This window comes from Gracilinanus agilis, chromosome 3, assembly GCF_016433145.1.
Source record: "Gracilinanus agilis isolate LMUSP501 chromosome 3, AgileGrace, whole genome shotgun sequence".
In the NCBI taxonomy this organism is placed as follows: domain Eukaryota; kingdom Metazoa; phylum Chordata; class Mammalia; order Didelphimorphia; family Didelphidae; genus Gracilinanus; species Gracilinanus agilis.
This window is the reverse complement of record NC_058132.1, coordinates 683,037,366-683,058,506: the sequence shown is the minus strand read 5'-3', so window position 1 is coordinate 683,058,506 and position 21,141 is coordinate 683,037,366. Positions and strand designations below refer to the sequence as shown.

Here is a 21,141-nt window from a genome sequence, read left to right as displayed (position 1 = left end):
GGCACTGGGGCATCAGTCAGAGGTACCCAAGTATAGTAATAATACAATAGCTAACCTTTGTATAGTGCTTTAAGGTTTGCAGGGGCTTTAAAAATATCTCATTTGACCCTCCCAACAGAGGTAGGTGCTATTATTATCCCCACTTTATAGATGGGCAAAATGAGGTTAAGATGTTGAATAACATTTGCCCAGGACCACAGAGCTAACAGATGTCTGAGGCAGGATTAGAAATTAGGTCTTTTTGACTCTTAAAAAAAAATCTTATGATCTTAAGTACAGTCCATCCCTGAGCATCCTCAGCTCTATCTACTTCAGCCTACTTTGGGGATATATATATATATATATATATATATATATATATATATTTATCCACATATATACACTATACACATGAATGGTCTTGAATAGTGTTAATAGAAGCTGATTGGGGTGTGGGGGTGCAGGAAAAGTACAGATCAGCTCCTTCCTCCAGCCGGGGAAAATTCTTGGAGGAGGAGACTCTGCCTCAAACTCTCCACTGTGATCTGCAGTCCAGCCCTGCACTAAGCCTTGGATGAAGGCTTTGTGGGTCCTAAGGAAGGCGGGAAAATGATACCTCTTTCCCCTCATGGCCCCATTGATGGGGTTAATCATTCCCAGGCTAAACATTCCCAATTCCTTCAATTCATCCTCATAGCAAGTGAAATAACATCTGGAAAGCACTTTAGCTCAGTGACTGATACAGTAGGCACTCAGTAATTTCATAGTCCCTTCCCTTCTCCTCCTGTGGCCCTCCTCTGGACTTTCTTCAGTTTCTCAACTTTTCTCTTATAACATGATACTAAAACCTGAATGCCATCTTCCAGATATGGTTGGACTAGGGCAGGACATTAGCTTTTGGGGTTGTCATGTGACATTGTTGATTCATATATGTTAATGATTAAAATTATTTTAAGAGACTGTTTTTGTGTAAGAATATCAATTTATTGATTAGGTTAATCTTGGATGAAAGATGTGGAATGACCTATTGCTTAGCTTTATACCCAATAAAGTAGTAAGTCAGTGGCCTCCTCTGAGTGGGATAAAAATGACCACCCATCTCTTATTGCAAAGAATCTGGAGTCAGAAAATAAGAGTAAAAGAGATTGTTTATCCCTTTCTAGAAAGAGGCACTTCAATGGGCTATAGAAGTGCAAATTGACTAGGTACAAGCCATTTATTCAATCCCTCCCTTGAACATTCCAGACACCCATAATAGGTAAATAGCTAATTAGGTGGTGGCCCATCAAACTATCCACCAGTTCTCATCCCCATGAGATGGTCACATTGGCAGGAAGAGGATGCTTATCACACTTTTCTATTAACCATATTTTGTTAAAAAGAAGACTTCAATGGGATTCCTAAAGACAAAGAAAATGTAAAAAGCAGAGTCTCTAGCCAGAACCCAGACATAGGAATATGCAAAAATTCTCTCTAAGTCAGACCCTAAAAAAAGTAACTAATAGAGCATATGAAAAAAATTTCTCACATATAAAAATTTCTATCTTTCTAGGATCCCAAAACTTTTTCATCCCTTCTACTTGGCACCTTCCTATACCTGTGATTGTTTGAACCCTAGTGCAGAACTTCACATTCATCCCAATTCAATTTCATCTAATTCAATTCAACTCATCATTCTTGTATCCACCAATAGTCATCCCTCAGCTTTGTGCCATCTACAGTGTTGACAAGCATGGCATCTGTGGCTTCATTCTAATCTTTGATGAAAAATGTGGAATGCACAGAGTCACTGATAAACCCCTGAGAACTCTGCTGAGGACTCCCTCGCCTCCCCTCACCACTGCCCCCAACACTACTTTGACATTGACCCATTAAATATCTCTCCATCTTTGTCTCTCTAGTATTCACTAACAAACGTTAGTGAAAGGGGGACCAGAGCTATCATCAAGGAAATAAGTGACTGGCTATTTTTAAAAGCTTTTTTCCTCTAATGACTGAATTTTATTTGTGGACGAAAATAGTGTAATCTAGAAAACATATTAATGATTGTTTCTGTTAAATGCAAAAATAACTGTCTGGTGCCATCAAGAAGCTTCATAAACCACTTCTGTCCACTGGATTTTGGGGTTATGTACCCTGTCCTGGATTCCCCTTGTAGCTAAGAGTATTCATTTGTAAGAATAGAACAAAGTTAGCTGGCCCCCTAGAAGTGAGAATCCATAATATTATTAGTGCCAAGGGATCTGAGGGAGGGGGGAAATTGCTGTGGATTCTAAAGGATTTTGGTCTTTTTCTGTTTTAGCCACATCATGCATGAGCTGATTGAGACAGAGCGAGTTTATGTTGAAGAACTTCAAAGTATAATTGAGGTAAGCTAACTATGTTTTTGGAATTAACCTGCCAAGCTTTTTTGTTGTACAACAAGAATCCAAGCTACTCATGTTCATGCTCATGTCTAAGGACCACCTTAGCGTCAGGAAGGCCTGGGTTCAAATCCTACTTCTGACACTACCTATTTGACCTTGAGCATGGGCTTCATTTCTCAGTACCCTAAGTAACCAATTCTCCAAAACTGGGCAGGTGATTAATCTGTTCCTGAGGAGGGAGTTTTCATACCAGGAGTCCCTACTCTGAAGAAGTCACAGGTTCAAACCCATAACTCATTAAAAAAAATTTCCTTGGATCTTATAATTCACACCAATAGTAAATTTAATAAAATGTAATACATTCCACAAATAAATAATAATGCATTTAATAAAACAAGGCTTTCTACCATTCAGGAAACTGTAAAAATTACAGTGATGTTGCTGTGGGCTTATGGAGAAACAGATACACTCATTCATTGTTGGTGGAATTGCAAAGTTGTAAAATCTTCCTAGAAAATTATTTGGTAGTATATAGTAAATGTCATACTCTTTTACCCAGTAATTCCATTGTTAGGAACATAACCACCCCCAAAGTAGTTATCCAAAAATTTTTTTTTAATTAATCCAAACTATCTGCTCAAAGATTTTTATAGCACGGGGATAGCTAGGTGGTTCAGTGGATCAATAGCCAGGCCTAGAGATGAGAGGTCCTGAGTTCAAATTGGATCTTAAACACTTTCTAGCTGTGTGACCCTGGGCAAATCACTTAACCCCCATTGCTTAGCCTTTACTGCTCTTCTGCCTTAGAACCAATATGCAGTATTTATTCTAAGATGGAAGGTAAGGGTTTAAAAAATATGTAAATTTTTCATTGCAGCCTTATATGTAATTAGAAACACAATGAGGTGCAACCTAAATGTTTAACAATAGAGCAATGATTAAATAAATTATGGCATACTTGTTTATTAAAATTACAAAGCAATTAAGGATGATAAGTATGAGGACTACAAAGAGGAAAAGGTTATGAAAATGAATGAGCAAAGAGTCTGGATAGAGATTTAGAGGCAGTCTGAAAAAGCATTATGATTCTTTGACATTAATGAAACACTGACATTAATCCATTTAAATACAAATAGTTATTAAGCATGCAAAATTATTTGCACCAAAGTGGAATGTCAAGTTGCTAATAAGATATTTAGTTAAAAATATTTAAATTGCATTTAAAAGGTGGCTAATATTCCATCTGATGTCACCAGTCAAGAAGGTAGCCAGTTGGCTCAGTGGATAGAACACTGGGCCTGGAGTCAGGAAGACCTGAGTTCAAATCCTATCCCAGACCCTTAGTAGCTGTGTGATCTTGGGAAAATCATTTCCCTTCTATTTGCTTTCATCTACTAGAGAAGGAAATGGCAAACCACTCTAGAATGCTGGCCGAGAAAATCCCATGGACAGTAGGGTTCACAGGGTCATGAAGAGTCAAATATGACTGAACAACAACAGGAAACTCAAATACTCTATAAAAATTTTTCTCAAATGATGCCTTAGTTAAACCTTACAGTTTTCCATCTTTTCTGTTCCTCAGGCTTCCATGTGGATAAAAACTAGGGTCAGCTGCCTATTTTTGTGATTGGATAGCCTTTCATTCATTGAGTCAGATTTTATAAAAATGCGTCCCCTGAAAAGTGTTTTGATCATTGTTTCACAAATAATAGGCGTGCAAACTTGGGGGAAATATTTATGAACTGGAGAGCATGTAGAGAGGTAGTTCTTCTCTTGTTTTGTTAGTGAGGAGGCTGAATGGCAGGTAGAGTGTTGGGGATAGGGTAGTGGGAGGGCATTAAGTGACTTGCCCAAGATCACACAGATTACTGAATCATCCATTTAGAACTTAGAGGTCCTCCAGTCCAGTGATAGGGAACTCAAATAGAAACAGGTCCCTGCTGGCTGCATGTGGACTCCGTTATATTTTTATTTCTTTCATTAAATATTTCTATTTCCCTAATACACTGTAATGTGGTCCTAATTGAGAGTTTTGCCCGTTTCCTTTTGGCCCCTCTGATCTAGCCTAAGCTCTTTTATCTTATAGATGAGGAAACTAAGGTCCAGAGGTGTAGTATCTTGCCCCGTGTCATGCAGGCAGTTAGTGGCAGGGCTACGATTTGAATTCACATCCTTCTACTGAGATCCAGAGTCTTTTCCAGCTATGACATGGGAGCTTTTGTTATTCCAGCCTGACTTGTTGGTACCATGGAGGAAGATCGCAAGATGATGCTTTAGGGTTCAGAGAAGTTGTCATCTTTTCCCACATTTTGCATGCCCTGTGGTCAGCCTCTGAAATCACAGTGGTGGCCTCATGCCAGCCCCTTCTGAAGGCAGTTCGTTGAGGAGGCTGGAGAACGGCATCTGCAGAAATCTGTTAGACTCTCTTGGAGGGGAATGGCATCTGGATTGCCCATTTGTTGGCGCGTTAATTGTCTGTCCCAGGTGGCAGCTGGGGTGGGGCAGCATCAGGAGACCTTTACTTTAGAGCTAGAAGAACCCATTTTACAGATAAAGAAATTGAGCCCCACAGAAATAAAAGTCCAACCCGAGGACACTCAGGGATGCAGGTCTGAGATGGAAACCCACCTCCTCCGATTCTCGAGTCAGCAGCCTTTCTCCAGAGTGGAGGGGGGTGTTTAGGGGTCGTCTTCTTTCTGTGTTTCCGCCTGTGGCACTTACTAACTCTCCACCATTTGCAGGGTTACGCGGCAGAAATGGACAATCCAGACTTAAATCACCTGATCCCGGTCACTCTTCAGAACAAAAAGGAAATTCTCTTCGGCAACCTCCATGAAATCTATGAGTTCCATAAGAGGTGTGTATCTCCCAGACTGTCCCGCTCAGCAGAAGGTTCTCCCTCCTAATCTTCCTCTTGAGGTCCCTCATTCCCTTCAAAGGGCAGTCCAGCAGCACCCATCCTACACATGAAACCTGGGCCAGGCACAAAGCGGTCCCTGTCCTTGGTCTGCTGGATGGATGGGGAGGTGCTGAGAATAAAGACGAGGGTTTCCTGGAGTCTGAGGAAGGAAAGAGTATTGGACAAGGAAAGAGATCCAGAAAGACTCTCAGAGAAGGTGGTGTAGGCACCTTAGGGCCATTTTCCTCTCCAATGGAGATAATGACCCCATGCAGCCCCAACAAAGAATAGGCAGGAAGCAAGGGGTGGGTCATCTTTAACTGAAATCATTTCAATTGGAAGGATGAGGGAAAAGTCAATGTGGACTTGCTCATTTTTCTTTTGTAAATATGTTATGGATTAAATGTAATTAAAGTTTATTAGGCTTAGGCATTCTCCTCATGAGTTCATATGGGCCAATCCCAGTGAGAGAACTCCCTCTATCAATTCGGGTGGGCACTTTCTGGGCCATTTAGAGTCTTAGAGTGCTGCCTCAAGCCCTGAGAGATTTAGTGATTTACCCTGGGCTACCTGACAAATGCCAGGCTTGAATCAAAATGCCGGGAGAAATATCAACAATCTCATATATGTGGAGGATACCACTCTGATGGCAGAAAGGGAAGAAGAATTAGGAAGCCTCTTGATGAGGGTAAAAGAGGAGAGTGTAAAAACTGGCTTGAAACTTAACATGAAAAAAATGAATATGATAGGACATGGATTCATCACTTTCAGGCAAAGAGAGGGAGCAGAAATGGAAGCAGTGTCAGATGGTATATTGTTGGGCTCAAAGATCGCCGCAGCCATGAATTAAAAGATGCTTGATCCTTGGAAGGAAAGCAATGACAAATCTGGACAACATGCCAAAAAGCAGAGACATCACCTTGCTGACAAAGGTCCATAGAGTGAAAAATGTGGTTTTTTCAGGAGTAATATATGGCTGTGAGACTTGGATTGGGAAGAGAGCCAAGTACCGCTGAATCGATTCTCTTGAATGGTGGTGCTGGAGAAGACGTCTTGTTTGAGAGTCCTTTGGATAACCAGGAGATCAAATCAGTCCATACTTGATGGAATTAATTCAAACTATTCATTGGAAGGTCGAATTTCAAAGCCAAAGCTTAAATACTTTGGCTACATGGTGAAAAGACAGGCTTCCCTGGAAAGAAGACGGATGCTGGGAAAGATGGAAGGCAAAAGGGGAAGGAGACGTCAGAGGATGAGATGGATAGAGAGTGACGTGGAAGTGATGGAAAGATGAGCTTGGAAAGACTGAGAGATAGTGGGCCATAGAAGGGCCTAGGGGTGCTGTGGTCCACGGGGTCACAGAGCCTGACATACTGAATGACACGAACCACCACCATCACCACAATGACAACGACAGCTACCACCAGCCGGTATGGACCAGAGGCAGAACTTGAGCCTAGATCTTCCCAGTTCTGAGGCCAGCTTTCCTTCCATGATACTGCCATGATTATATATATCTATATATGGATGCATCAAATATATAAATACATGGCTATATATGTGTATGTATCTGTGCATACACATGTGCATGACGTGAAGAAGTGTCTGAGATCTATTGATGTATACATGCAGATATACAGAGAACACAATCTCTGAATGGATGCACATGTGTGTATATGCACACACACATACACACATCTGAGATCACTTCATTTACATGCATGCTTGACACACATGTACATAGGACACACATATTTGTGCACATACACACATATGCACATATTCCGGGACCCATCATTTCATGGGTACAGGAAATGCCTCCTACCAACCCAAATAACAACTTTGCCCCCCAGGATCATCGCAAAGAATTTCCTTGGGCATAGAGGGGTTAAACCTTTGACCCACATCTCCCAGCCAGTATGTGTCTCAGAAAGGATTTGAACTTGGGTCTTCTTGCTCTTGAGCAGAGTTTCCCAACCTTTTTTGGCCTACTGCCCCCTTTCCAGAAAAAATATTACTTAGCCCCCTGGAAATAAATTTTTTTAATGTTAATAGCAATTAATAGGAAAGATAAGTGCACTTGTGGCCATCACCGCTCTCCTGGATTGCTGCAGCACCCACCAGGGGGCGGTGGCGCCCACTTTGGGAATCACTGGTCTTGAGGCTGGTATTCTCTTTACGGTGGCACATATTTCCTCACAAGGAGCCACCTATGACCTGTGAAAGATAAAACCAAAAGCCTGATTTGGGTGACCAGCATAATCCGACAAGGACAAAGAAGAGATGCAGGATAGAGTTTTGGTACATTCCATTTCTGTGTCATGGAAGAGAGGAAGAGTTTCTGGATAATACTCCAATTTGGCGGCCAAGGTGTCATGGTAGAGATGGTGGCCGTGACCACATGACCATGTCCTGGGCCACTGGGCTGCTGAATATACCTTTCCAGGCCCAGTGGAATTCCTGTTTAACCTCCCAGAATTTAGGAGGAAGCAGTGCAATGCTCAGCCTGGAACCTGGAGTCTATAATTAAGTCAATGGCCAAACCAGACTGGTTTTAGCTCTAGTCATTGCCTAGCTCATTGCGCCACAGGAGATTTTTCATGGAAGGATGGCAGGGGAACCTTAGAACTTACATTTTTTTTAAAATGTCTTTTTCTCTCCCCTCTTCATTTAATTCAAAATGAGAATTTAAAAACAGACTTTTCATCAATATAGCCCAAGATCAAGGGTATTAATAAGGTCTTGTGGTTTTGTTTCAGGAAAGAACATTCAAATTCACGTGAAAAGGAATGTTATTTTTTATGCCATTTTACTCAATATTTAGAGTCAGTGAGAACAGTTAGTTGGTGTCTGGGATGACTGGATGGGCAATATGTCCCTGAAAGTTGGATTTCTAGCTGGAAGGGACCCCAGAAGTCCTCTGGTCCAGCCCTCTCATTTTATAGCTGGGAAAACTGAGGCCCAGGGAAGTTAAGCACAGAAGGAATAAGCTCTTCCCCAAATGTTTCTCCTCTTCGCCTCCTCATTCACTGAGGAGCCAGGGATCCTCCAGGCTGTCTGCCACAAGGACTTGGAGAGGACACAGTGGCCCTGGGTTTAGCCTGGTCCTAACAATGCAGTTGGGCACACATTCCCTTTGCAATCCTGGTGGCCAGGGGGGTGGAGAGGGACTTGGAGAACAGCCTCTTTTCTTTCCCTTCATCCCCCAGTCAAACTTTGATCATTGTTTTTAAACCTATACATGGAAAAAAATCAAAACCATCTACATTTTTCTCCTTAGAATATTTCTTAAAGAACTGGAAAACTGTGTTGAAAATCCCGAGTTTCTTGGCCGGTGCTTCCTTAAAAGGGTAAGTTCATCTTTCCTGCCACCTGGAGTAATTTCTTTCCATGCAAATTTCTGAAGCAGTGGATAGATTTCTCACTTCTTTGAATGATCATCCCATTGATCCACAAGCAGTAATGAAGTGCCTGCTGGATAGCAGGCCCTTAGCTGGATGCTGGAGACTCAGAGACCAAAAGGAAAGGAGTCTTGCCCTCTCGGATCTTATAGTCCACCGGGGAGATGATGTGCTCATACATGAGCAGATACAAAATGAGTATACATCAATGGGTCAGCAAGTATTTATTGGGCGCCCACTACACCTCAGACACTATGCTAGGCACCAGGGATAGAGACAAAAATGCAGCAGGCTCTGCCCTCACTGAGCTTCGGTTCTAGAGATAGACGACTCTTTCATAAATAATTGTGAGTGGGGTGGGGTGGGGGTTCCCCATCCTCAGCTCAGGTGATGTAATAAAGATAATGTGATATTAAGATGCTACAAAGTTGGTGACACTTCGTGGTCCCTTATGAGATGTGAACATCTTTTTCCAATACAATGAAGAAGAGCAATGTCTGTTGGAGCAAAAAGGAAAAATGACCAAATTCCCCCAAATCTCTCCCCCCTCCCCATAACCAAGCTAAAAGCGATCCAGTCCCCACTCCCTTAGATAACTACATGGACATTATACCTCAAATAAATATAGGCTAAATGCAGGTAAAGTAAGAATTGGGGGAGGGAGGATTGGCTGCTGAGATCTGACAGGCATCTCTCAGATTCTCTGTCTGAGCCTGGGATGTGGTTTTGGTGGAAAGCTAAAAAAAAAATAAGCCTTCCTGTTTTTATTTTACTTGGGTTAATAATAGGATGATTTATATTGCCTTCTACTACTGGTTGGAGGGAGGAGGCCTCCTGGCTTTGTACCAGGGGTGGGGAAGGATTGAAGTTGAACACTGGCCTCTTGTAAGTAATTGAGAGGCACCTGGACCACAATGAAGCTCCTAACACTGTTCTGAACAGCCCAGGTGAATGGCATAGCCTACACAATCAGGCTTTTATCATTAAAAAAGAGCAGAGGCTTTAAAATGGCAACAAGGCCCTTTGCTGAGAACATGTTGTTTCTTGCTTAATGTAAAGTGACAGACTTTGTGGAGTTGGGAGTTTTTTGTTTGGGTACTTAAAAAATACAGATATTCTCTCGAATGCAAATCCCTGACTTTTGTGGTTCCCATATATACTTGCCCTCTTTGTGTAGCTCTGTGTTTGTCTTTTCATCCACCCTTCATTATGGGTAACACCCAATCTGTCCTGGGTCAGAATATCCCCTGGGAGCCAACAAGGAAAGAGTCTGACCCACCATTACATTTCACCCACCTTTATCTCTGACCTCACTTCACCACCATCTTTCTTTCTTCCCCGGGGGATCATGTACATGTATGTGTGTGCTGTGCCTTTGACACCAACTTTCCAGCTATCTTTTTTTTAGACTTTCTCTTTAATCTTATTTCTTGGGAATCATTGAATCTGAGAGTGGAAAGAGACCTTACTGAAAGGAACGACAGATCATTCTGCTTGAAGACTTCTGATGACCCACCTACTCTCAGCACCACCCATTGCTCTTTTGGGACAGCTCTAAATAATAAATGTTTCCATGACAAGTCCAAATTAGCCTCTTAGCAGTTTCCGCCTGTTGTTTCTGGTTCTTTCTTCTCAGACCAACCAAAACGAGTCTCATCTGTCTTCTGCGAGGCAATATTCAAATACTCTAAGACTTGGGCTGAGCATCCTCCCCACCCACTTCACATGACAGAGTGTCCAAGTCTTTCCCATCCTCGTTGTCTGTCTTCCTTTGGACATTCTGTGACTTACCATTGTCCTTCCAAAACTGCATCACCCAGAGTTGAACTGGTAATTCTTTCTTCTAACCCCTTCCCAGAACTATTGGTGTACAATAAGTTAGCTGACAGATTCTGGAAAGCAATTTGGAATAATTCCAGAAGAATCATCCAGTTATTCATTGGATCCTTTGAATGAGTGATCCTAATGCTGGGTGAATACCCAGGGAGGTCAAAGAAAGGAAGAGATGTGCCTTGTGTACTGAACCATTCACAATTCTTGCCCAGAAGTCTCAGGCAAATCTCTGTCTCTCTGTCTCTGTCTCTGTCCCTATTCTATATATGTATGTATATTTATGTCAATATAAACATATATACATATTATATATGTGTGTATTTTTCTCTGTTTCAGTCTTTCTATCTCACTATCTCTCTGTGTGTATATCTCTGTCTCTCACATGTGAGGAATATGAAGAGGGCCAGGTTGGCTGGGCTAAAGAGTGTGTGAAGGGAAAAATATATGAGACAAGCATGCCAGTGTTGCTGGACCATAGAGGGAAGGAAGTAAAGAAGACTGGAAAGGTCGGAAGGGACTGGCTTGTAAAGGGCCTTAAATGACCGATGGAGAACTTGGGCTTGATCTTAGAAGTAAGAAGGAGCTGCCAGAGCTGGTCAAATTTCTGTAAGCCAGGTGCCAATTAAAAGGCTGTTGTAGTAATTCAGACAAGAAGTCATAATAAGGGTCTACGCCAGTCTGACAGCTGCCTAAGTGGAGAGAATGATGGTAAGAGCTTCTGTGGAGGCAGCAAAGCAAGTCTTTGGTCATCAACTAGTTGGCTTTGTGGGATGAGGGAAAGAGAGCCCAGGACACAGATCTAGGAGACTGAAGGAGTGGGGTACTCTTAACAGAAACAGGGAGGTTTGGAAGAGAATTGGTTTGGGGGGAACTTATCATAATAATAGTCCAAGACACAGAAGGAGAGTGACTTAAGACATGGAGAAGAATGTTAGGACTCAATAATTTCTAAGGTCTCCCAACTCTTAAACCCTAAGATTATAGAGTTCTGGAGGATTTTTTTAGGTAAAAAGAAAAACAAGAATGCTGCAACCCCATTGACAGGGCAAATGGTCCAATATGAAGAGATGACAGTGTTGTCCAATCAAGAGGACTGGGCAGTCATTTGGTGGAGACCAAAGGTAGTGACTGTTGCCGATAGTGCTGATAAGGGCACCAGCCTCTCCTCCTCTGAGCGGTGCTGCCAGCTGATAAATGCTGAGTTAGCCCAGGACCTAATCTTTGTGTTCCAGAGGGGACTGGGCTGTTAGAAGGGAGACATCTGCAAAGCTGAGTGAGATCCTTGTGGACATCTTTGCTGGGTCTATCCCTGGCGGGAGCCTCCTATTTATTCCAGACACAGAATACAGGAAAGGTTTGGACTTGGTGGAGTCACAAGAGCAGCAAAGTCTGACAGTGAACCCTTTCTTCCTCCCCTGGCCATGTCTCTGCCAGAGGTCCTGCCATCCTGGCCATCCTGCCCATCCATCTGAGGTTGATGACAGACAGATTTTCTTTTCTCTCAAAGCAAATGACCATCACAGTGGAAAGGACAGGGCAAAAATGAAGAAGGAATAGAAGCCCAAGATAGGGGAGGAGAGTCAGAAAGTGCAGTCTCTTGGAAAGAGATCAAGTGTCTGATCTGAACAAATGACACCCAAGTATACTGAATTGGCTGAAAGATAAGATCACTGATCTCAGTCAGAAAACTTAGATGAACCATGGAAAACGAGAGACGTGCACGAGACCTGAAAACAAGCTTGTTTTTCTTGATTTTCAAAAGATAATAGAAAGAAATTTCCACAAACTGCTGACTGGTCACCGGTTTAATGTTAATTTCTGGAAAAACTGAAAAAGACATGGCATCCAAAAGGAGGAAACAAGTGGTTCTCCACGGCGCAGATCTGACCACCTCTGGAGTATTCGGTTCAGTTCTGGGGACCCACCATTTTTTAGTGTAACATGGGAATAGACTGGCATCTTGGAATTTGTAGGTGAGAGGGAAGGATGGGTATTTGCCCTCAGAATTGAGAACTATTTCCTTGAGTCAGAAGACAGACATGAGTCACACCTAGGAGACCTTAAATACCTAGCCGGTGAGATAGGAACTGAAAGGAAGGTGAAGGAACTTCAAGAGCTCATTCACAGGGGCAACTGGCAACAGAGAAAGAAAAATGGGGGGCAGAGAAGATAGAGATGGAAGAGGACGATCTGTCTTTCGTCTTTCCAGGCATCTCCAAGCAGAAGGCTCAGCATGAACTTATTGGCATACTTATCTCACCCAGCACTGAGGGGAATTCCAAGTAGCTGCCCTTCCCAGCAGTTCCTTTTGCTGCTCCTGACCATTGTGACATACTCTGTTAATTCTTTATCCAAACATTTCCAGTAGCCTGAATTTTTGCTTCAACTAAAAAAAGACCAGGGATTATCAGGGGAGAGACATACATTTAAATTAGAGCAGAAAGCCAGATGCTGGGAATTGCCTGACTGAGCACTCCTCACTATCGTGGTATTGTTGAAACGAATAGTTTCTGGGGGCAGCTGGGTGGCTCAGTGGAATGAGAGCCAGGCCTAAAGACAGGAGGTCCTGGGTTCAAATCGGACCTCAGATACTTCCTAGCTGGGTGACCTTGGGCAAGTCACAACCCCCATTTCCTAGCCCTTACTAACTTGGATTCTAAGACATATTGATTCTAAAATGGAATGTAAGCATTTAAAAAAAAAGAAAGAAAGAAACTGAGAATTTCCTTTAAACTCCATACTTGTCTAGGGAAAGTGAGCCTTCTGGAACATTCTAATGGCCCCATACTTTAAAAAAAAAAAGCTAATTGTTGTAATAGAGTTTAGCTGATGGCTTCTGCTGAAATAAAGGGGGAAGGGAATAGAAAATAGAGATGAGAAGAGTGCTGTGTCTTGGCCAAATAAACATTGCCCAGCAACACTCATAGCTACTGTTATTATATTAGGAAACAAATTGACAAGCAGGAGTGGACAGTCATATCTGTGAGTTTAGTTCTAAACCATTACAATCGAGTGAATTACCAAAAAGATCAGTGGATTTGAAGTCAGAAAATCAGTTACAAAAAACTATAAACGTTTGTAAGTTAAAAACAAAGCTTATCAATATAATTTTTTAAAGACACAAAGCAGTGTTATTTGAGGCTGGAAAACTGTCTTACAGTACACACACATATATGTTCATGTATGTATATACACGCAAGGGAAATAGAAAAAGAGAGAGGTGAGTGTGTAAAAGGAAGAATGAAAAAAATTTGAATTTAGGGTGGGCTCATTTATTTTGTCTGGTAAGTTTAAAAATAAAATACAAAAGCTTCCCTAGCTCCCTAAGGGCAAGTGCTACCAGTGCCAGTTGTCATAACTATTCCCATGGAGATACCAAAGGGGATGAGCTTATGACCCAGGAAAGTGACCTGACGGAGCCCTGGGACCATGCCAGGGTCTTGCCTAGCCTTCCCTGAGCCATGCGGTCTCGTCTCCCTCCCATCTGCCCCAAGCAGGAGCACCGAATGAGGTTAAGGATGAGATAGAGGCCATTGCTCTTACTATGTAGAGGAAAATAAAGGGGAGCCTCTGGGGTGACTCTACCTTTTCATGTCCTGGGAAGCCTGATGTCCAAGGGCCATCGTCCCCTTATTCTGCCTTCCCTGGTGGGGCAGCTCCAGTGCCTGCCCCTTAAGCGATCTTTATTCATTTTTTCCTAGTGGAACAGGCCCAATTCCTTCATCTATTCCTTGTCCAGATGACCTTTTGCCATCCTGATCACCTTCTCTGGACATGTTTCAGCTGGTCCGAAGCCTTTCTAAAGCAAACACAATTTCCAGAACTGAACGCAGGAGCCCAGAGGTGGTGGAACTGGAAAGTCAGACTAGCCTTTCCCTAGTCTCAGGCCCTGGGCCTCTCTTAATGCAGCCCGAGTTCTCGGGAACTTTCTGTGGCTGCCATGTTGTACCATCAGCTCACATCGAGTTGTCGGTCCACCAGCAACCACAGATCTGTTTCAGATGGGCTGCTTTCCGACTTGGTGTTGGCCATCTTGCACAGGTGAAGTCATCTTCTTCATCCTAAGTAGGAGACGTGATAGTCACCCCATAACACGTTTCACCTTATTTTTTTAAGGTCCAGTGCTCAAGTCCATCAAGACCCTTTGGGCTCCTGATTGCTGTCCCTTGGGTCAGTCCACCCAGCCAGTGTGGGAAGGGCTGTGGATTGTGACTCAGATAAGATGTGAGATCACAGGAGATCTTTGGATCTGGGGATAAGAGGGGTCTGAGCAATCATCTGCTCTGGTGTCCTCAAACTCAAATTGAAATGGATTCCTGCATAGGCATATTGAATACAAATGAACATATATATTGTATTTTTAAAACATTTCTTTAATCATTTCCCAATTCCATTTAATCGGGTTCCTGCCCAGCTTAGGAGTTTTGTGGCAAAAGCCAGTCCCTGCCCTCACAGCCTCCTGAAGGAGCTCACTCATGGCCTGACCAAGGCTTGGCGGGCACTGCTTCATCTGAGCAAAGAAAAGGGATTCGAGACCGTACCTAGATTTCACGAGTGGGCTGAGAAACCCATCTGCATTCCTCCTGTGAGTGTCTGTCCCCCCCCCCCCCATCCCAGAGGGGTCTAAAGTGACCCTTTGCTGAGGAGACATTGGAGGGCGATGGAAGGGGCGTTGATTCTGGAGTCAGAGGATACAGGTTTGGCTCCAGACTCTGCCATTTTGTACCTGTGTGACCTTGGGCCAGGGACTTTGCTTCTTCCAGAACCAGTTTCCTCCTTTGTGAAATAAGAAGGCTGGATTAGATGGTTTCTCTCAGAGTTCTTCGTAGGGGCAGCTCTTTCCCATGATCCCCCTAAACTGGCCGGCCTCAGAACAGACAGAATGCGGAGCCCTATCACCAGCCTTCCTCTCAGAGGGCGATGATGGGAACAGAAATCCCAATTAGGCTGACTCCATCCCTCGGCAGGGAATTAGCGAGAGCTCTCCACCTGGAGACAGGAAAACCCAAGCTTGGATCTTGTTTCCATCTTGGCATTATCAAATGCCTTTGATAAGGGTCTGTTAGCCAAGACACAGGCAACTAACAAAAATATCTCAGACCAAAAGTCATTCCCCAGTTGACAAGCAGGAAAGATCTGAACAAGCAGTTCTCTGAAAAACATCGTAATCTATTAAAGGTCTGTGAAAAATGTTCCAAATCACTAATAATTATGAACGAAAGCAAAAACATTGATTAGCTGCTTATATGTTGCTAAGTAGCATACTAAGCCTTCGGAATACAAATAGAAAACCAAGAAAAGTCAGACTCAAATTGGGGGAAAGAATTCATGGAAAAGAGTTCCATTGGAGAAGAGGCCCAGGATCCTGAGAGTTCAGTGACAGGGCAGACGATGAGGCCATGGAGGATGTTTGGGGTTCAACAGCAGTCTAGGGGATGTTGCCCAGCAGTCCAGAGGACATAGCAGTAGGGCAGATAATAAAGAGAAGTACAAAGCAAAAGCACTCAGAAATATCACCTCACACCCAGAAAAACTGACAAGATGACAAAATACAGGACTAGCCAGCTTTTTAAAAAAATTCTTCCCTTCTGTCTTAGAATCAACATGTGTATTAGTTCCAAGGCAGAAAGAGCAATAGGGCTGGGCAATGGGGGTTAAGCGACTTGCCCAGGCTAGATTTGAACCCAGGACATCCTGTCTCCAGGCCTGGCACTCTATCCACTGACCCACCTCGCTGTTGGATTAGTTCATGTTTAGGTATGGGGAACAGGGGACTGATACCCTTTTGGTGGAGCTCTGAATTGGTCCACTCATTCTGAGTAGCAAGTTGGAATTAGGCTAAAAAAGTCACTAAATGGGGATTCTTTTTACAAAGCATCTTTTTTTCCCCATTTTTTAATTGTCATGCAGAACACACACATGCAAAAAAATATTGGTCATTGTTGTAAGAGCAAAGTCCCATATAACTAAAATCCCAAAATAAAACTGTAAAACTGATATATTCATCAGTTCAACAATTCTTTCTCTGGCTTGTCCCAGATCATTGCTGAGAGTAGCCAAGTTTTCATAGAAAATTATCATTCCTTATTGCTGTTACTGTGTACAATGTTCTGCTTATCTCACTCTGCATTGGTTCCTGCATTTTCCAGCTCTTTCTGAAATCATCTTGCTATTCATTTCTTATAGCACAATAGTATTCCATCACCAACATGTACTACAATTTGTTCAGTCATTCCCTAAATGATGGACCTCCCCTCAATTTCCAGTTCTTTGCCACTACAAAAAGAGCAGCTATAAATATTTTGGTACAAGGAGGTCTTTTGCCCTTTTTTATTATCTCTTTAGGATATAGACCCAGTAGTAGCATTACTGAATCAAAGGGTATATATAAAAATAATATATAAAAATTTTAAAACCTTTTGGGTATAGTTTCAAATTGCCCTCCAGAATGACTGAATCAGTTCACAACTCCACCAGCAATGCATTAGTATTCCAATTTTGCCACATCTCCTACATTTACCACTTTCCTTTACTACCATGTTGGCCAATTTGATAGGTGTGAGGTACCTCAGCATTGTTTTAATTTGCATTTCTCTGATCAAGAGGGATTTAGAACATTTTTTCCACATGATTAGTGATGGCTTTGATTTCTTCATCTGAAAATTGCTTGTTCATATCCTTTGACCATTTGTCACTTGGGGAATGGCTATCTTTCAAAAGTTATTGTCAGCATCTGTGATTAATTATTTTAGTCCTTTAAGATTTAGTTAATCATCAACATAATCAGGCTTCAGAATATTGAAAAGAATTATTTTCATCTTCTTTTTTGGCAGTTTCTCTGTTTATTGCAGTCTTCTCATTTAATTTCCCTTGTTATAAAAGAGCAATATGTAAGATTAAAACTAATATCCAATAACTCCAAGTATTATACTTTATAAGATTTATTAATAATCACTTGAAGTAGAAGAAATAAAAAAGATAAAAATAAAGCTTGAGTAAAGAGAAATTTTCCCAGCTGTGTTCGCATGAAGAAAGGGGTGGGGTTATACACAAACTTTATCTCCAAAACGTAAGGACATAACGTGAGAAGGAAAGTGGGATGCTGGGAATTGGAGTCCTGGGGAGAAGATTCTAATTACACAAATACAATTCTGGGCCTTCTTTAAAAATAAAAGATACTCAGAACTAGGAACCAGGGGCAAGAAATCATTGGAAAGAAGTGTTTTCTCCAGATCTTCTCTAATCTGATATGATTTATAATGTTGGGAGAAGGAATTATAGACATAAGTCTTTATCTGGCATGTTTTTTAAACCATGAAATTGCTTAGAAACCACAGTTATCTTGTTTCTGAAGGCACTTTTTGCATTCTTGGGATTTCTGAAGTGAAGGGCCATCACTTCTTAGGGAAGGAAACTGGACGCAGTGTGTCCCTCTATTATGTTCACCGCCTTCTTATATGAATAGGAGATAAACAGCCTTTTCAATCTATTAATAATAGTTGAAATAGTTGAGAAATATAGAAGTCCAAAAGAAAAAGGGCAGAAAGCCCTGTCCTTCTAAGCAAGAACAAATGGGCACATGTACGGGGAACAGGAGATGATGCCATTCTGGGGTCATTTAAAGGGACTCTTTTCTTTTTGGGGTCAGTATTCCTAGTGCCTAGTTCTGGGTTAGGCACAAAGTAAGGGATTGATAAATGCCTGTTGGCTGCTTAGGGGATTGGACAAGTCCCTCCTCTGTACTTGGCCTCAGTACTCTCATCTGTAAAATGGGGGGTTGGGGGATAGATCGAATTGGATGGCTTCCAAGGTCCCTTCTTGGTCTGGATCTATGATTTTTTTTTGGCCTGGGTTCAAATCTTGGCTCTGCTTGAGTACATCCTAAACCTGTCCAAGTAGAGGTTGGATTAGATGTCTCTCCTGCAGGACAGAGTCCTAAAGCAGGATAATTAACGCTATCATGCCTGGCATATGGTAGGCATAAGAAGTGTTTGATGGTGTGAATAAAAGTGATGGTGGCTCATCAATCAGCTCCCAAGATGGATCTGAGTTTGTGAGAGTCTGGAAACATTGGCTTCACAGGCCATTTGTGCTTCAAGGCGTCAGAGAATGGCAGAATCTGAGCTTCTGCTCTGGATGAAGGGATGGACAATGGGCAAAGAGAACCTGGCTTCTGCACTCACATCCACCTACCAAAAAAATAAAGGCTTCCTGGCTCCTGGGAGGGACCGTGTTCAGGAAGCAAAATGCTTCTGGGAGCTGCACTCAGTGCTGGGAGGATGTGTCTAGCTGCAGGAATGTTAAAAAAACACACACACACACACATACACAAAAAAACAGCCTGCAAAAAAGATGCTCATGCAAATCCCAAATCAGTGGCCAGGGCAGTGGGAGAACAAATGCAAATATTCCCAAGGAGGAGGAAGACAAGCTTATGTCATGGTGCCTAGACCGTGCCCCCTTTTACTCCCAAGCCATGGATGTGATACAGGGCTTGTTGTTTAGTCATTTTTCAGTCTGGTCTGATGCTTCTTGACCCCATTTGAGGTTTTCTTGGCAGAGATACTGCAGTGATTTGCCCATTTCCTTCCCCGGGTAATTTACAGATGATGAAACTGAAGCAAATAGAGTGAAGTGACTTGCCCAGGGTCACACAGCTAGGAAATGTCAGAGATTAGATTTGAATTCAGGAAGATGAGTCTTCTTGACTCCAGGCCTGGCACTCTATCCACTGGGCTACCCAGCTGCCTGATGCAAGCCTAGATTCTGCCGGGGTTGCAGAATGCTCTCATAGATAAGCACCAGCAGTTTGAGGTTGGTTCTTTTTCCTCTTTATAACATTGGAACATGTGTGGCCCCTTTTCTCAGAAGTAAGGGTGCTGAGGAACCGACACAAAGTATGGTTAGAGAATAGTACTCTCTATATTGTCATTTTTCTACCTCTGATGCTCTGTTGACCATCTGGTTTAAAAAGACCAAAACTTAAAGGATTTAAAGTGAAAAGGGATCTCAAGGATCATCTCATCCAATTTTTAAAATGAAGGAACTGGTAAAGCTTAGAGAGGAGCCAGGGCATCAGCCGGGCCATCCAGCTGAAGACAGTGGCAGAGCAGTCCTTAGCATGAGGCAGGACCATTTCTGGTGTTAACTCTTCTTTTCTTAACAATATTTTCTTTTTCCCCCAGTTACATGTAAAAACAATTTTTAACATTCATTAAAAAAAATGGAGCTCCAAACACCTTCCCTTCTTCCCCACTCCAAGAGGGGAAGCACTTGGAAAGGGATTTTCCATGTACAATCATGCAAAACCTTTCTTCCGTCTTGGCCATGTAGTGGAAGAGATCTCTCACACACACACACAAAGAAGAAGCAAAGGGAAATACAATGGGTTTTAACTGGCATTCAGACTCCTCAGTTTTTCCTCTGTGGACCAGAGCACTTTCCTCAGAAAGCAGAGAAACACAAACCAATGTGTTTCCTGCTCATAACAACTGTTTCCTTGTTTTTGCTGTTTTTAGATCTCTTTTGAGCTTTCTTTTGGGGGCTGGAAATTCTGAGTAACTCAAGGGAGAAGGATGATCCATAGATTCGGGGCCAGCCTGGATCTCTCTGGTCATTTGTCCTTCTGCAGAGTTGGGTCTCAAGGATCTCAGAGCACCAGGGACTTGCCCCTGGCCACACAGCCAGAAAGTGTCTGAGGCAGGATTTGAACTTGGATTTCTCTCATCACCTTGCTGCCTCTTAACCCTCTACCCACTGGCCCCTTCAAGGGAATCTCTGTGTGAGCTCCAGGTCATCACTAAACTCAGTTTAAATCACCATATCCAGGGCAGCTGGGTAGCTCAATGGATGGAGATGGGAGGTCCTGGGTTCAAATCTGGCCTCAGACACTTCCCAGCTGTGTGACCCTGAATGAGTCACTTGACCCCTATTGCCTAGCCCTTACCACTCTTCTGCCTTGGAACCAATACACAGTATTGACTCCAAGATGGAAGGTAAGGATTTAAACAAAAAAAATTACTGTCTCCAGATGGGACGGAGAATCGGAGGCTCATCCTGGAGAAGAGAAGGCTGGGAGAAGGAGGGAGGCCTAGTGCCTTAGGGCCAGAGTTGGAAGGGAGAGAACCTGTAGTCAGTCTGTTGACCAGTAACCCAGAGTCCATCTAGTTCAACCCCCTCCCACCTTGATAGAGAGGGAAGCCAAGTTATAGTGAGGCTAAGTAACTTATCCAAGGAATACAGGCAGTGAGCACCAGAGATGGGATTTGAACCCACATCCTCTGACTCCAACACCTAGGCTCTTTGATGCACATGGCCTGACAATGGTCTTCACATGTTTGAAGGATTGTCAAAAATTGTGGAAGAGGGATTAGGCTTGTTTTTCTTGGCCAGAGGGCAGATCTAGGAACAGGATCTTGGGGAGGCACATTAAAAACTCTCTGACATTTAGAGCTCTCCAAAAATGGAATGGACTCCTTCAGAAGGTAATGGTTTCTCCTTCATTAGATATCTTTATGGCCAAACTGAAAGACCACTTTTGGGGGGGAGTAGGAGGAAGACAGAGACAGAAACAGGGAAACAGAGAGAGAGAGAGAGAGAGAGAGAGAGAGAGAGAGAGAGAGAGAGAAAGAGAGAGAGAGAGAGAGAGAGAGAGAAAGAGAGA

General features: G+C 42.7%; 1 protein-coding gene across 1 annotated transcript in view; it reads left to right on the top strand.

Moving 5' to 3' along the window:
* Positions 1-21,141, top strand: part of LOC123242074 (guanine nucleotide exchange factor DBS-like) — a 192,825-nt gene that overhangs the window by 109,839 nt on the left and 61,845 nt on the right. Inside the window, exons 5-8 of the mRNA XM_044669566.1 lie at positions 2,282-2,348; positions 5,087-5,202; positions 14,388-14,519; positions 14,934-15,063. Of these exons, the coding sequence (XP_044525501.1) occupies positions 2,282-2,348; positions 5,087-5,202; positions 14,388-14,519; positions 14,934-15,063 (445 nt within the window). The remainder of the gene's footprint in view (positions 1-2,281; positions 2,349-5,086; positions 5,203-14,387; positions 14,520-14,933; positions 15,064-21,141) is intronic.